Source organism: Leucopleurus acutus (genome assembly GCF_964270905.1).
Source record: "Leucopleurus acutus genome assembly, chromosome: 9".
NCBI classification, from domain to species: domain Eukaryota; kingdom Metazoa; phylum Chordata; class Mammalia; order Artiodactyla; family Delphinidae; genus Leucopleurus; species Leucopleurus acutus.
The window spans coordinates 56,905,415-56,923,399 of record NC_139144.1 but is presented as its reverse complement, the minus strand read 5'-3'; the positions used below and the strand labels follow the sequence as shown (position 1 = coordinate 56,923,399).

General features: G+C 36.9%; 1 protein-coding gene across 1 annotated transcript in view; it reads left to right on the top strand.

Annotated features, from left to right (window-relative positions):
* ADAM22 (ADAM metallopeptidase domain 22) overlaps window positions 1-17,985 on the top strand; it is a 241,009-nt gene that overhangs the window by 181,728 nt on the left and 41,296 nt on the right. The window contains 7 exon segments of the mRNA XM_082845888.1: window positions 702-753; window positions 6,736-6,835; window positions 8,873-8,944; window positions 9,166-9,258; window positions 13,054-13,134; window positions 16,442-16,492; window positions 16,717-16,780. Coding sequence (XP_082702014.1) covers window positions 702-753; window positions 6,736-6,835; window positions 8,873-8,944; window positions 9,166-9,258; window positions 13,054-13,134; window positions 16,442-16,492; window positions 16,717-16,780 — 513 coding nt within the window.

Below are 17,985 nucleotides of genomic sequence, written 5' to 3'. Positions count from 1 at the left end.
TTACCAGGAATGGATAAACACTATATATTTGGAGTAAGTTGATTATAATCATATTTATGGTATCATTTTAGTAATAAATATGATCATTTATATTAACTACAACTATTACCATTTATGAAGTACCCATTATATAACAGATAATTGAATGCCAGAATTATATACATCTAGATGCTCATTTAATCCTTAAGATATCCTGCAAGATACTCATTATCAGCTCCCATTTTACAGATAAAGTGACTAGATCTTAAAAGTGTAATGTCTCCAAGATTACACATATATTAAGGGGCATACCCAGATTTTGAACCTAGGTATTTCTGATTCTGAGGACCTTTTGCTTAACCAATGTACTATACTGCCTTCTACCAGAAGCCTTGGGTGCAGAGGTTTTAAAAATGGACGAGAAATTGTTAGAATTCCAATAAAGGCTTATGAAACCAGAATCCTGTAGTGGTACATCACTATTTCATTGGTATTTGATTGTTAAGCCATTTTAAGTGAGTGCTTTACAAATATGGCCACTTGTTAAAATATGTAAAGATTTTATTTTAGTAAAAATGATATAAGCTCGATAAGGTCAAAGTACAATAGATTTTTGTTGCTATGCTTTACATAAAACAGAACATATACTTTTTAAAATAGTAACTACTCTAATGCATCTGTTTTCACTTTGTAACAAGGCATGTGTATTCATTTTCTCTTAGGTGAGTGTAAATGTGAGGACACGTGGTCTGGATGCATAATGGGAGACACTGGGTGAGCCACTTCTATTTAAAAATAACTCACTGTTCCTTTCTCTGCTGTGCTGTTGTCTTCTTAGGAGGATGACACTCAATAACTTAGTGCCTGGAACCTTACCACAGGCATTTAAAATTGGAAGTAGATATTCTCAATGGCTCTGTAGGGGATATATTTTCACGAAATAGTCTCTTATTTATGAAAACAATTGCTGTTCTTTAAGCTAGTAGGTCAAAGTTTTTTTTTTGGCTGGGGGAATTTGAAATGTGGTGAGTCAGGGGCATGCAGGATATATGGTTCCACCAACTTCAGGGAAATATAATAATTGTTTTAAAGCATTTCTTTCTTTTTTAAAAAATTTATTGAAGTATAGTTGATTTACAGTGTTGCATTAAGTTCTACTGTACAGCAAAGTGATTCAGGTATACATACATATGTACATTCTTTTTCATATTTTTTCCATTGTGGTTTATTACAGGATATTGAATATAGTTCTCTTTGCTATACAGTAGGACCTTGTTCTTTATCCATTCTACATATAATAGTTTGCATCTGCTAATCCCAAACTCCCAATCCATCCCTCCCCCCGGCAACCCCAAGTCTGTTCTCTATGTCTGTGAGTCTGTTTTGTAGATAAGTTCATTTGTGTCATATTTTAGATTCCACATATAAGTGGTATTTTATGGTATTTGTCTGTATCTTTCTGACTTACTTCACTCAGAATGATAATCTCTAGTTGCATCCATGTTGCAGCAAATGGCATTATTTCGTTCTTTTTAATGGCTGAGTAGTATTCCATTGTATATATACCACATCTTCTTTATCCATTCATCTGTTGATGGACATTTAGGTTGTTTCCATGTCTTGGCTATTGTAAATAGTGCTGCTGTGAACATTGGGGTGCATGTATCTTTTTGAATTATAGTTTTGTCTGGATATACGCCTAGGAGTGGAATTGCTGGATCATACGGTAATTCTATTTTTAGTTTATTGAGGTACCTCCATAATGTTTTCCAGAGTGGCTGCACCCATCAACAGTGTAGGAGGGTTCCCTTTTCTCCACACCCTCTCCAGCATTTGTTATTCGTAAATTTTTCAAAGATGGCCATTTTGACCAGTGTGAGGTGGTACCTTGTTGTAGTTTGATCAAAGACTTTTTAGCCTTGAATTTAGTCTGGAAATGTAAGAAATGAGCAAAAACTTTGTTCTTGAAGGCTTACTTTCTAATTCCCTTTCCTTTTATCTTCTTCTATTCTAATTAAATGAGTTATAAACAGAAGTGTGTCTCAAAAGCAAAAACGAGAAGAGATCCCTGATGAGTAGTTTTCTCAGATTTCCAGCAGCCTTCTACCTTATGTAGAAGCCTATGGTGTAAATGCTCCCACAGTGGCTGATTTCAAGCTACCTGTGTGAATTAAGAGTGGGAAGTGGTGTGCTCAGTCCATTTCCTAAGAAAAGTTTTCATTTTTATACTGTCATACCCTTGACACACTATCAGGCATCAATCTTTTATTCTTTCTAAATAAATTTTACAGCCATCCCTTTCATGCCAAGCTTATCATTGCCACCTTACTTTAAACTTTTATTATCTTGTGCTGTTATTATTTTGATAACATTCCAGCTACTTACACAGCTTTCAGGCTCCCTCTCTCCCCTCCTGAACTCCACTTCCATCATAATTGAAAGGTATAAAGAATAAAAGAGTATACACTTGTATACGATCACCTAGATAAAAACAAAACAAGACACTGTCTGCACAGTTAAATCCCCCTGTGTTCTGTCTTATCGGTTCCCAACCCCGGCTAAGGTAACCACCATCTTGAATTTGGTTTATATCATTCACAGGTCAAATTTGGTTTACATCGTGCACAGGTCAGATTTGGTCTATATCATTCACAGGTCCTTTTTTATACTTTTACTGTGTATGTGTGTGTGTGTTGGAGTAATACATAGCATGGCTTTGCATGTTTTCAGTTTATATGAAAGGCGTCATACTATATTTATTTTTCTGTGACTTACTTTCTTGATCAGCTTTATGTTTGTGGGGTTCATCCATGCTGGTGTACATATATATACACACAGCTCTAGTTCATTGAATGTGTACAGCACAATTTCTCCATTCTTCTTTTAATGCACATGAATTTTTATGTCAAACAGACAAATCATGTCATTTTCCTGCTCAGAACTTTTGTGTCTCCATTGTGTAAAGAATAAGGTTCACATTCCTTCCTTCAGTATTTAGAGGTCCATAATCTTTCTTCATACTCATTTGCAATCTCATTTTCTACTACTATTTATGCAGTTTGTTTACCATAATTGTATATGGGTTTCCACCTTTTCTGATTTGTTAACCGTAATCCTACATGGATGTTCAGCCTCTGAAAAATATGCTCATCATAATTGTACATGAATTTCCAGCTTCTTTTGATTTCTTTAATATATTCTCTTCATCTGGAATTCTCAGTTTTTTTTCTATCTAAACACATTTTTAACCACTTGAGATTTATTATAATTTTTAACTCCTGCATTATAATTTGATTTTGTATGTCTTTGTTTCCTCTCACCAATTAAAATTTGTAAATTTTTTAGGATTATATATTGCACTAATTTTTATTTTTGTCAGACCTCACACCATACTCTCTTGTACAGACTTGTTTTTCAATAAATATGTATTGATTGTATTTGAAATGTGAACTCCCAGCATATGCATGACAAGAAGAATAGATGATGGAGGGAATATACATGCAAATATTTTTCAAAATATCTTTGGACTTTTTGTGTTTAAAATATTTTTCAAAATATCTTTGGACTGGGCTTCCCTGGTGGCGCAGTGGTTGAGAGTCCGCCTGCCGATGCAGGGGACACGGTTTCGTGCCCCGGTCCGGGAAGATCCTACATGCCCTGGAGCCGCGGGGCCCGTGAGCCATGGCCACTGAGCCTGCGCGTCCGGAGCCTGTGCTCCACAAGGGGAGAGGCCACAGCAGTGAGAGGCCCGCGTACCGCAAAAAAAAAAAAAAAAATCTTTGGACTTTTTGCTTAGTATTAAGAAGAAATGATAAAAGTCTTTGTAGTTGTAATTTTCTAACAATTACTAAATTCCATGCTAGAGGTTCTTGTTTTTTAATCTTGTCTGATTATTCTGATTAACTAAAAGAATTATACAGACAATCTGCTTAGCACTAAGCATAATATGCAGCAAAATCAATGGCTACACTCGAATATGCGTAGCTCTTTGCATTGGAACTCCTTACATCAAATAGTTGCATACAAGAGAAAAGCTCTTTACGTAAAACATTGTCTGGTATGATGCCAGATATCATTTGATCTGTGCCAAACATCACCTATCAGCACTAATTATGGACATATATTTCCCATGGGTAAATTCCCTCCCATTTCTACTTTCTGAAGTTCCTCTGTATTGTTAAATGTTGGAAAGCATTGTTGAAATGAAGACTGTCGGTCCTATTTAAAGGCATAAGAATTAAAAATGTAAGAATGCATTGAATAGATTTGTTACCCTGCAAAAAAAGCTTTGGGGCCAAGCTTAGGGAGAGAAATGGTATCTGCTTTCAGGTATTGGAAGGGCCATGGTATGGTAAAGAATTAGTCTCATTGATATAGTTAACAATACAGGACTGTGTGCGGCAGTTATAGGAAGTCAGATGTGGCATAGGGAAGGTAAGTGCAATGTACAGATTTCAACTTTTCATGTGTAAAAAGAACTTCCCTATCTGGGAAGAGTTTCTTGTCACTACGGGAGAGCAGACTGAGCTCCCAGCTGTGTAGTGGGCAGGAGGCTGGGCTAACCTGAACCCCCTGATGGTGCCTTTGCAGGGCAGGGGCTGAACTAGACTTTGACTTCTAAGGGTCCAACACTGAAAATCAGTGACTTTCTTCTATAGCAGTAGAGAACCACCTCCGATTTTGACCAGTAGAATAAAGAGGGAACTTGAAGAAATTCCTGTTTAAATTCCATAATCCTGACAGGGATATATACAATGGATTATAGATAAGGAGATAAAAACATTGGCTGAAGTGTAGGCACTGAAAAGCAAAAAGGAAGTAATATATATAAGAAAATTTTAAAATAATAAAGTTTATGACTTATTAGGAAAATGAAGCAAAGGAAGTAAAGTAGTTCAGACAGTTTAAACCCAAGACGACTTTATTTGGAGAGTTTGGCATGAAATACTTGGTAAATGAGTTTAGAGTAAATAATCGTAAATTCCATTAGTCAGTTCACTTAAGCATTAATCGTTATGTTAGGAAGAAGTAGGCATATAAACGGACAGGCTAGTGGGAGAGACTTTCCATTCTTAATTGTGTTTTCACTTTTATACAAAGCTCAATGTAAAATAATTTTTGAAAAATTTGTATCACCTCTTTTCTCACCATTGGGTGACAACTGTGGTTAATGTTAAAATACTGTTGCTTAAATCTAGCAGTTTTGGGACTTTGCTAGTGGTCCAGTGGTTAGGACTCTGTGCTTCCACTGTACAGGGCATGGGTTCGATCCCTGGTCAGAAGCTAAGATCCTGCATGCCGCGTGGCATGGCTAAAAAATAAAATAAAATAAATCCAGTAGTTTTTTCTCTTTACATGTTTACTGTTTTATAAAATTTGGATTATGTTGGATATAACAGTTTATTCATTTTTTACTTAACATTGTATATAGTCAGCATTTTTCTGAGCCTTCATTCTTTAACACTACCATGAATACTAATAAGTACATGGTATTCTATTTTATTAATATATCACAGTTTAGTTAACAGTTTTCTACTGTTGAACATTTAGATTATTTTCATGTTATTTGCTACTATAAATTGTGCCACCATAAATATCTTTATTCAGACATCTCTGCACACATAGCAAATCAACTCCTCAAGAAAAATTTCTGAGAGTAAAATTACTAGATTGAAGGATATTTCACATTCTGAAGATTCTTTTTTTTTGTTTTTTTTTGTTTTTTTTTTCGTTACGCGGGCCTCTCACTGCTGTGGCCTCTCCCGCTGCGGAACACAGGCTCCGGATGCGCAGGCCCAGCGGCCATGGCTCACGGGCCCAGCCGCTCCGTGGCATGCGGGATCCCTCCGCACCGGGGCACGAACCCGCGGCCGCTGCATCGGCAGGCGGACTCTCAACCACTGCGCCACCAAGGAAGCCCACATTCTGAAGATTCTTAATGCATAGTTCCAAATTGCTCTACCGCGAGGTTTCTTTTTTCTATTGACCCTTGATTATTTTGGGGGGGTATATATATATATATTTTTTTTGTATTTTGAAGCGGTCTGAAACTTGAAGAGTTAGAAGAATAGTTACAAAGAAACTTTTTGTCTCTGAATTGCAAGTTTTTACATGGTGCCTATCACCTCCAAATACCTAACTTTATGTACCTTTCTGCAAACAAAGGCATCTTCCTATAGGACCACAATACCACCAAGAAAATCATCTAATTCTTATCCCTCATTCAAGATCAGCCCTGTGTTTCTTCCATGTCATTTTAGCAAACGCTTCAGAATCAGGCATCACAGTCAGTTTTTGTTCTCTTCAATCTGGAACAATTCCTCAGTCTTTCTTTGACTGTCATGGCTTTGACACATTCGGAGATTATAGGTCAGTTATTTTGCAGAATGCCCTGCAGTTTGGGTTCCAGCCCAGGTTTAATATTTAGGAAAGACTCATTGTGAAATAAATTATTTCTAACTCTCTTTGATGGAAATTACAGGTACTATAGGTGTGTTTCCTTTGAATGGATATGCAGATAATGAGCAAACCGTAGTTACTATTAGCCACCTAATGAAGAATTTAGAAAACTGCTTATTGAATAAACTCTTACGGATTGAATGCAAATGTTATACATAAGTGGAATTTATTATTTATTTATTCTTTTTTTTTTTTTAGGAATAATGTACAATGTTAACAGTGTTCAGTTTTAAGACTAATCTACAAACAAGGGAGATTAAAATTGTACCCAGCTATTGCTTTTCTTCTCTTTTATAGCTATTATCTTCCTAAAAAGTTCACCCAGTGTAATATTGAAGAGTATCATGACTTCCTGAATAGTGGAGGTGGTGCCTGCCTTTTCAACAAACCTTCTAAGGTAATAAGTGTGATCAGAGTTATTAGTTATTAATCTTTCTAAAGTATTGTAAACACAGATTTTCATTCATTGTGTCTTATAAAAGAAAGCTTTTCAACTAGCTTATATATACACATTCTAGATACACTAAATATCTACATTTCTAAGTTGAATTAATCTTGGGCATTTGGGGTTATTCTGATGGGAATAAAAAGCAGGTGGAAATTAGTTTTGCTTTCTGAAAAATGTCCATTTTCTTTTTATATGGCCAAATGAGGATTCAGGGTTAGCTTACAAAAATGGTTTCACTTTGCCTTTCTTTTTCATGTTCTTGATACATTCCCCCTCCCCTGCCTTTGGATACCGAATCACAATTCATACTGGTAGAAAAGGAGGCCTGTCTCCCCTCTTTACTCCCCACCACTGCCTTTCAGAATGAGCAGTATGATCAAAATTACAGTACTTCTCAATATAAAAACTATCAAAATTACAACACTTCTCAATATAAAAACTAAGTCTGCTAAAAAGGAGAAGGTCTGTACTGAGACTGTCAGAGGCTTTCATAGCTTGCAGAGCATCCTCTGGTTACTGACTAGAAAACAGGTCTTCATCATACATTTGGAAGACTTCCCATGTTAAAGAAGAGTGTTTTGTCCTCAGTAATTATGTGAACTATGAAGTGCTTCCCTACATCACAGTGATACGTGGCATTGCCTTTGTAATCATTTACCTGGTTTCATTCTCTGTTCACTCCAGTGAAATTTAGGAAATTTCATACTGCACTGAAAAGCAAATTGACAATTTTAAGACTCTTTCCAAAAGCTTCAGAAGGGATATTGGAACTAAATTCCTGCTTCTATAAATGAAAAACAATTCAAGTCTTTTAACCAAACTAATTGATTATTCTGAGCCCAGAGTAAGAGAATAACTGTGTTTTTTCATCTGGAGAGTTTTAGTTTTGGCTTTCAAAGCTGCCTCATTCATTATGATCCTTTCAACTAAAAATGAAATCTAGAGATGAGTTGATTCTTTTGTAGGAGAGGAGAGAGTATTTGAAATTAGGTGGGGACTTTTGTTGTTGCTTTCTTGATTTTTTTTTTTTGTTTGTTTGCTTGTTTTTTCCTTCTAGTTGGTTAAGAAAGTGTGTGTGTGTGCGTGCATGCATGTGGGTGTGTACTCACTTCCATTCTATAATATGTAAACTTGTATTAACTTTTGAATGAATATTATATATCTGGAACATAGCAGCTATTTACTATTTACTAGTTTTACCTATCACCATAAGATAAATTATACTCAAAAGATAATAAAATCAGCAGGAAGTTAAAAAATATAAAAGTCTCAAAATATACTCTTGTACAGGCCAAAAACTGCTTCCATCTCTGGGGCAAATTATTATTGCTGTTCTCTGCAGAGCTATCTTAATAGGAAGAGTTGTATTTTATATTAAATAAATCAGTGGATTTATTAATTTTTGTGATGTTTTCCTTATTGTCCATGAAAAAACTTTCTGTTTCACAAGGAAATAACAGTTAATAAAGGGCTTTTCGCAGGTAATTGAACTTGATCCTCATAACAATTCATTAAGTAGATGGGAAGCTAATATTATTATTCCTGTCTTAAATACGAAAACACTTGGGCTCCGAGATGGCAAGCCATTTGCGCAAGATAAGTAGCTGAGCCACAATTTGAATCCAGATGTCTGACTCCAAATCCCTTGCGTCCTGTTTGAAATGAAATTTCAGGAGTCCATCTGGCTTGGTTTTAGTCAATGCCAAGATCATCTTTTATTTTGATGACACTTATCAGACCCTGCTTGATAGGTATGTTATATATGAAAATATGATTAAATATGAAATGGAAACAATATTAGACACTATGTTCTGAAGTTTCCAGTTCTAAAATTCTGAAGTCATACTTTGCAGTTTAGGAAAATAAAAATATATTTTGGAATGACTGACAGGCCAGAAGTGTAGGTGTGGCACTTGTGGTCTCTCGTAAGGTCTTTGATGTTGATTTTTCTGCATTTTAGTGCCCTTTTTGGTTTTCATTCCACAGCTTCTTGATCCTCCTGAGTGTGGCAATGGCTTCATTGAAACTGGAGAGGAGTGTGACTGTGGGACCCCGGCAGTAAGTCTCTGGGTGTTGGGATGATTTCTTTAGGTTGTTCGGGGTTATTCCAGGTTCACACACTGAAACATGAAGAGCAAGTGTTATGCCTAGAAATTTCATAAGATTTGTGGAAGAAAGATGCTTACTTTGAGGCTGTACATTGGTTTTAGAAAATATCCTGGTACTTTCAGGAAAATGACACCATTCTCTGACGTTTTGCAAATGTTTATATTCCTTAGGAGTGTGTCCTTGAAGGAGCAGAGTGTTGTAAGAAATGCACCTTGACTCAAGACTCCCAGTGCAGTGATGGTCTTTGTTGTAAAAAGTGCAAGGTAAATAAATGTTGAGTAATAACCAGCTGAAAGAAAAGAGGACATATTTGATTAAATTGTTAAGGCTAGGTAAATATAACCAAATAACAATAGTAAGACCTAACATTTGTTGAGTGACTAAGTGCCAGGTGCTCTACAGGAGCCTCACAAACTTTGTCAGGAGTAGTTACTATTTTTATTCCCATCTAACAGATGAGAACACAGAAGCTTGTAGTGATTAAGTAGTTTTCCCTGGGTCTTATACCAAGTCAGGAGCTAGGGCCTGAATGTTTGTAATCCCCAGAGTTTGTCCTCTCTCTACTGCCTCTCTGAGGAGCATGCACATTAAATGAAACCATTTAATGTGCTATCATATATATGTAATAACAATAATAAAAATAAAATGTAATATAATTTAAATGAAACTATTTTTTGAATGATGTGTTTCCTTTATTGTAAAGCCAAGTGGATATTCAATACATCCTTCCCTTCTTGGTGCTCAGCTTGGTATATCTCTTGCATTAGCTGTTGAGGGAACAAAAGAAATCCCTTTAGACATTAAAACACCTTTCATGTGTTGTGCATGAGAGTTTAATGCATCGTTATCCACCTTGTCTGTTTTCATCCTCCCAACAGTATCCTATACCTGCCCCCAAATATTTAAGCCTCTACATCAAGACTACAGTTACTTGGGGCTTACCTTGCTCAAAGAAATCTATCTTTTTTCTCTTCTCATATAAAATCCGGTACAATATTCTACATTATTTCTGAGGTTCAATATCTTCCTCTCCCTCAGGTCTGTACATTTTATGGAGGCAGAGCCAGGCACTTACACTGTAATTGGTACAGGTCTTCAGTAAATAATTGTTGAATGAATGAATAAATATATACAGCACTCTCTTACTGATTATTTGCTGATTGTCTAACTTTAATGAGTTACGAGAGGGTGAAATATGAACCTATCATATTAAATACCCTATTGTGTGCCGGAAACTGTACTAAGCACTTTCAAATTATGTCATCCTATATCCAGGTTTCATAACCCTGGCACTGTTGACATTTTTGGCCAGATAATTCTTCATTGTGAGGGTGTGTCTTACGTCTTGTAGGATATTTAGCAACATCCCTGACTTCTACCTACTAGTGGCCAGCAGCATCCTTCCAAATCATGACACCACAATGTCTTCAGACATTGCCACATGTCCTCTTGTTGAGACTGCTGTCTTAGATAATGCTCATGGCTACACTTTGGGGATGGGCATTATTATCCAGATTTTTCCGATGAGCAGTGCCCATCTCCAGGAAGTGAAATAACCTGCATAGGCTCCCTCAGCTAGTAAGGAATAAATGTGCAGTTACATCCCACATTTGCTGGCAGCAATTTCTGTTGTTTCCACGTTACCACTGTGTCTCTGGCAGCGTTTTAATAGAAGCAAAGCGCAGGCAGAGATCTCTGAAAGCACTCTCTAAAAAAGGAAGATTAAACCAAATGTTAAACAGACATTCTTTCATTTTGGCTACCTCAACTGTTTATTCTCTCAGTTCCACCAGCTGCTTTCCAGGAATCCCCAATCATTTATTTTAATTCTCAGTGTTTTAAGTCTGCCCATCCATAAAATGCATTTAATTATGCCATTTTTTTCTTGGATTTCTACAGTTAGACTCTTTATGATATAATCATTGACAGGAACAAGTACAAAATAATAAAATTAAAATATACAATAAAATGGCAGGGTTAACTATCCCAGAATATAAGTTACAACTTTACCAGTCAAGTAAGATCTCTTCTGCCACTTTCTCTACACCACACCCCGACCCTCGTCCCTAAAGGAGTCAGGCAGAAGAGTGAATGGAAAGGAGGGAACGGAAGAACAAGATGAGAAATCATATGTATCTCTGTTTTCTTCTGTATGTATTTATAATAATGTATCTGTAAGTCAGAGTTGGCAAACACTTTCTGTAAAGGGCCAGATAGCAAATAGTTTAGGCTTTGTGGGTTATAAGGTCTCTGTTTCAGTTACTCAACTCTTTCTTTGAAAGCAGCCATCGAAAATACAGAAGTAAATGGGTGTGGCAGTGTTCCAATAAAACTTTATGTATAAAAACAGGTAGCCGGGCTTCCCTGGTGGCGCAGTGGTTGAGAGTCCGCCTGCCGATGCAGGGGACACGGGTTCGTGCCCCGGTCCGGGAAGATCCCACATGCCGTGGAGCGGCTGGGCCCGTGAGCCATGGCCGCTGAGCCTGCGAGTCTGGAGCCTGTGCTCCGCAATGGGAGAGGCCACAACAGTGAGAGGCCCGCGTACCGCAAAAAACAAACAAACAAAAAACAAACAAAAAAAACAGGTAGCCAACCAAAGTTTGTCCTCAAGCCATAATTTGGGGACTCATTGGTTATTTACTTCTTTACTCTTTTTCTCCTTTTATTTGTATGTAAATTCCAAGAGGGCGGGGATTTGGGTTGATTTATTTACTGCTTTATCCCAGCACTTAGAACAAGTTCTCCTTTACTATGCTTTCTTTCAGAGGTTTCCTGACAGTTCTTGAACATTTACACTCTCACATAAACTCTACCTTAAATCTGCTCAAACTTCTACCTCAGAAGTTCTAGAATTGTAGCTTGCACCAATCCCAAGGAGGAAGAGAACCAGAGTTTATGAAATTAACTTATCTTGCTTATTTCCTTATTTTTATGGCTTATGTACTCCCACTGAAATGTAAGTTCCTTGCCAGCAGGATTCTTGTGTTTTCTTCTCCACTGAGTCTCCAGTGGCTAGAGAGTCCCTAGCACATTTTAAGTGCCTAGCAAACACTTGGTGAATGAATGAATGAACACAAGTTTTGTTCTGATCTTCTGAAAAATGTCTGTTGAACTCCTGATTGCAGTTGGCAGTGTGCTGCTCATGTTCTATGGACAGCAGGAAACTGAAATGCCTGGAGGGTCGTGAACAAGGGAGAGAAGATGAAAGTTGTATGTGTGTGTGTGTATGGATGGGTGGGGAGGGGTCCCGAATACTGTGTATGTTTGTGTGAGCAGAGATAAAAGCATGGAAGGATCCCTCCCCAAATAGTAACATTTTGGAGCAGGAAAGAGAGCGGGATTAAAGAGGGAAGGAGAAGGATGATAATTTTATAGATCTCTTTGTTTTGTTATAATGAATACTCTTGCAATTTATGAATCCAACAAGTATAAAATTTAGTTGTACAACTCCCACACTTACAAAAAATACTTAAGTTGAAAACAGACAAAAAAACTCTCATACACAAATACAAATAATAGAAACATTAAAAAAGGAATAAAAGACCAAGCTATAGATCTGTGTAAAAATTAGGCAGGAGAGAAGATGGTAAAGGAAAGCATGGGAGGAAACAGCTTTGCCAGAAAATCTAACTTTTACAATTCAGTCCAAAATGTAACTTCCAAATTCTTGGCTGATGAGGTAAAAAAGAAAAATATGATAAAGGTGCCAGTAAGAATGAAGGGTAAAGTGTAAATCCAAAAGCTCTTTGGAAGGAAGAATTACTAGAACTTGGACTGACTGTCCTTCTGGTACAGATGTACCATCAAGCACATCCTATTTTAACAAGATCTTGTAAGGCTTATGTGTGATGACTATGCAAATTACTTTATATGTGAGAAACTCTGAGAACAATTAAGTTGACATTTCATGCAGTAACTGTGGTTTTCACAGATTTCTATCTTAAACTAGTTTAAGCTATTCCTATCCAAAAAAATATTCATTTCTCTTTTTTTAAAGATGATACTGTGAGAGTTTTTTTCCTTTGACAGCTTTGCACATTGATTTTTGTTCATTTTAGTTTCAGCCTATGGGAACTGTATGCCGTGAAGCAGTAAATGATTGTGATATTCGTGAAACATGCTCAGGAAATTCAAGCCAGGTAATTTATGAATAATTTCTCTAAACCCGATGGGGGAAAAGTAGGAGTATGTTTAGTGTGCTGAACCCCAGGTGAAATGGAAATGGACAAGATACTCATGTTTCTCTTTCATGTCAACTCTCACTCTCCTTTTATTAATTTTTTGAGAATTGAAGTTTCAGTAATCAAAGCTTGAGCAGATGTTCGGCGTGATTTTGTCTTAATGTTGAACTAATTTAAGACTGTATACATACGTGCCTTAACTATTTTCTTATTGTTTAAAGTAGAGGGTAAAAGGCATTTGCTTTTTGTCTAGCTAGTGAAGGAGGAATCAAAGAGACTCTCTTCAGCTGGTTGAAACAGGAGTCAGCCAAGGCAGAGAGACCCACAGGGTATTGGATTCTGAAAAGGGACCTGTCTTGACTCTTGTTTATCTGACAGAGGTTGCCACTAATAGCTGCTCTTGAATTTAATATCATTTAGTTGTCAGTAGGGAAGATAGGGAAGTTGATAAACTTGGTCAGGGGTTCACAGATTTCAGTGTACATGTATGTAGGCAGTCCTTACTTTGCATATTAGTGCAGGAACACAAATGACCATGCAAGCTGAAACCACGTAAAGTTATTCTAGTAATCAATGGAAAAAGTTACAGTTGTTCTGCGATCTTTAAAAAATGTCAGATGATTAAAAACTCTCTTACTGTTGGTCTTAAATGAATAGGGAAACAAAAAAAATAAACTAACATTTATTTAGCATATTAAATTAAAACAGAAACACTGAAAATTATAGTATTTTATTTCTTTGTTAAAAAACTTACCAAGAGTAGTTTGAGCTGTGCTTACCTTCTCCTGGTCATAAACCTTATGACACTTGGTGAGCATCTTTTCTATGCCTTGTTGAATTGCCACACTCCTTTCTAAGTTTGTATCAGCTTTTGACATTTTATCCTTTGTGCTTTCAATGTCCTGAAATATCTTCAAGAGATGTGAAGTTGTGAACGGGAAGTTTTTGCTGAACAGTGGTATCAACATTCCATTCCCATAGTGATTTTTTTCTATCACACCATTTACATTTGACTTGAATTTCTCTTCCAATGTCATCACTTTTCATTTCTTTGGTGCACTTTCATCTTTGTTGGCCAGTTTCCTCTTTCAATTATTCGATTTTGTAAGATGTCACATGGTATCACCCAGAGAGAGAGAGGTAACAATCTACATTCTCTGTTGTCCGTGCATGAACTGAATGAACAGGTGCTCAGCGAGAAATCACCAACAGACTTTGAAAGAAGTGACTAGATGGGTCATTGACTGTGATGGGCATCTCTTTGTTTACCTAGTGATCAGTGGACTGAAGAGCTAGTAGCAAAGTTTGTACTTCATGCAATTACTCACAGTTAATCTACTGTGGTAACTGAAATTGGAACTGTGTCCTTGGGGTACTGGTGTTGTTTAACAAAACCACGGTGAGTGAAATTCGTGCAAAATGAAGACTGCCCACATCTTTTTTTCTCTAGAGAAGAGGGATTCAGTAGTGGTATATCTACTTTAACCTAGTGTGAGTGAAATTCATGCAAAATGAAGACTCTAGTGTGAGTGAAATTCATGCAAAATGAAGACTGCCCACATCTTTTTTTCTCTAGAGAAGAGGGATTCAGTAGTGGTATATCTACTTTAACCATTAAAAATGCTTTATTTTAAAGGTAGTCATCCTAAGAGATTAAAGATCTTTTGTGTCAAAGTACTTTCCTTTCCTACTATCTAATTAGCATTATGCTTCTAAGCTAACACCTAGTGATGATGGAGATACAGTGAATGGGCTCTGGGAATGAAAGTATATTAGAGCAACTTCTTTGAAATGTGATTATATGATAAGCAGGGATTTTAAAAGAATTCTAAATCCGAAAATGATGTACGTACAAAGATGCTCCTGTTCCGTTGGTTGTAACAGCATAAATTGGAGATAGTTATAACTAAATATTTTAGTACATTGATTATATGGTTTGTTAGCTCAGGGCAATGTGTTACAGCTATCAAGATGATACCTTCGGGCTTCCCTGGTGGCGCAGTGGTTGAGAGTCCGCCTGCCGATGCAGGGGACAAGGGTTCGTGCCCCGGTCCGGGAGGATCCCACATGCCGCGGAGCGGCTGGGCCCGTGAGCTATGGCTGCTGAGCCTGTGCGTCCGGAGCCTGTGCTCTGCAACGGGAGAGGCCACAACAGTGAGAGGCCCGCGTACCGCAAAAAAAAAAAAGATGATACCTTCAAAAAAGTTTATTATGACGTGAGGAAACTTGTATGATGAAAGTAAAGGGCTGAAACAGAATATAAAACATTATCTATAACTTGATTACACTTATGTTTAAAAATATCATATTTTGGGCTTCCCTGGTGGCGCAGTGGTTGAGAGTCCGCCTGCAGATGCAGGGGACACGGGTTCGTGCCCCGGTCCGGGAAGATCCCACATGCCGTGGAGCGGCTGGACCCGTGAGCCATGGCCGCTGAGCCTGCGCGTCCGGAGCCTGTGCTCCGCACCGGGAGAGGCCACAGCAGTGAGAGGCCCGCGTACCGCAAAAAAAAAAAAAAAAAAAAAAAAAAATCACATTTTGTAGAAAATGGTAGAGGAAAAAAATGTACCAAAATATTAAAAATAGTTGTCTTTGGGTGGTAGGAAAATGAGAGACTTTAATTTTTCCTACTTTTTCACATTTTCTAACTTTTCTCAAATGAGTATGTAATTACTATAATGCTAGAAAAGAGGTATAATAAATTTAAAAATTACACTCTGTTTCTATCCACATAAGAATGCTTTGCAGTCTTTTCTGCAATTGCTACAAGGAAAGAAAAGGGGGTGGGTGGGCTCTAAAGCATGTCTTTTTCTAACATGTCCAGGGTAGACCTTTGCTTGAGAGTCATTTTAAGGGTAAGGGCGATGTTACTTCTCATGGTGAAAAAGAGGAAACCATACCTATGGCTCCATCTGTTGTCATCTTCCTTGCTTTTGTCTTGTGCTCTTGTTTTTCTTGCTCTGAGGAATAGTGTGTCTGTGTAAGTTAGCTGAGTCATTGCTGTCAGTTCTTTTTATTTGTAAATAAGGATTTACAAATCAACTACTTTTGCCTCTGGTAGATCCATATTTTTAGGGGAAAGTGCACCAATTGTTACATTTCCTTTTGATTTCTCTTGATCTTGTTTGTTTTTATTTTCAGATGGTTTGGGAGACTATCCTACATTATCAGACTTTATTTTTAAAATGAAAATATTTATCAAGGGATTAGCTCATCTTGCTATTTTGCTGTGCATTTGGTTCATACTTCTGTTTTCTTTTCCTAGTGTGCCCCCAATATTCATAAGATGGATGGTTATTCATGTGATGGTGTCCAGGTAAGTTACTTCATCTTTACCTAAATGTTTCATGTGTACCAGCATGAAAGAAATACTGAAGTCTTATCAAAGTAGGAAGATCATATTAAATGTTTTGTAATCAACTCTGAAGATAAAAGGCCTTTATAATACTCATCTACTAGTTTTCCTAATCATATTTACTTTTTCAGTTATCTGACAGAAGGGGACGTCGTGTCGCTAATGGGTATGCTTTTCCATTTTAGGGAATTTGCTTTGGAGGAAGATGTAAAACCAGGGATAGACAATGCAAATACATCTGGGGGCAAAGTGAGTAAATAGTATGGCTTGATCCTTTTCAAAGTATGGTATCTGGCCCAAAGACATGTGAGCTGGAAATAATTTTTCAACTACTTTATGACTAGGGGATTTTCAAAGCCACTGCAGGTCTTAGCAGGGGCACTTTTGTGGAAATTAGAGAAAAGCACCTTCTTTGACAAGATACAGCTCCACACCTCTTGGCTAGCTGGCAGTGTCTTTGGACAGAAAGTGTCTTTGCTTCCAGGCAGGTAAAGTCCACTCTAGTGCATGCAGCTTGGAGAATAGAGCAAACCTGGGTTTTAGCTCCTCTTATGCTGCCTTTAGCATCCTTAGGCAAAACCCATCAACCACATGGAATGGACATGGACCCTTGGATAAGAACTGTAGCATTTTAGCTAGAATTGCTTTTTCTTCCTTAACTCTCTTTCTTAAACTCCAGCTGGTTTTCCTAGTTATAGGTGAATTTCTGCTGAGGTATTTCTGCCATATCATAAAGATATTTTAATGTTATTTCTTTCAAAATTCATCAGATTTTCGGAGGGAAACATATAACATTTATATCTAAAACATATTTAACTTGAATGTATATTTAAATGTGATATATTTTCCAGAAGTATTACTGGCCCTTTTGAAAGCAGTTTTTGTTTTAAACTCTTCCAAGAGATGATTTGTATTAGAAAGTAAGCTATAAATATAATGATAATCCTTAACTGTCACAAACAGTGGCTATAATCCTTTTGGGAGGGGAAGTGTATGCTCTCTTTGGAACAACTAGAGAAACATGGGGATAGGAGAAAAATTTAGTAATGTAGGTTTATGCTCTGGACAAAGAAATATGGTTTGTGCTTCTTCCCCTTAAGAAAAATTAGTGGCTGACAGCAAGAAGTAGGAAAAGAAACTACCAATATAATTAGTTTAAAATATATCTATATATACATACCGACAATCATCTTTGATTAGTTTGCAAAAGTCGTTTTGATCTAACTCTTGGATGGCTCCATCTATCAACCTTGGCTTTAGCAAAAATAATCCTGACAAAGATGCTGACATGACTTAAAAATGTTATTTGACTTTCAGAGATTTAACCGGAATTCAAGTTTGTTTAAAAGTAGAGTAAAATTTTTCGATAGCTGTTAAGAATTAATAAACAAGGTGGAAATACTGCTGTTTCTTGAATCTTTAATTATAGTACATCACTCGTTTAATAAAATTGT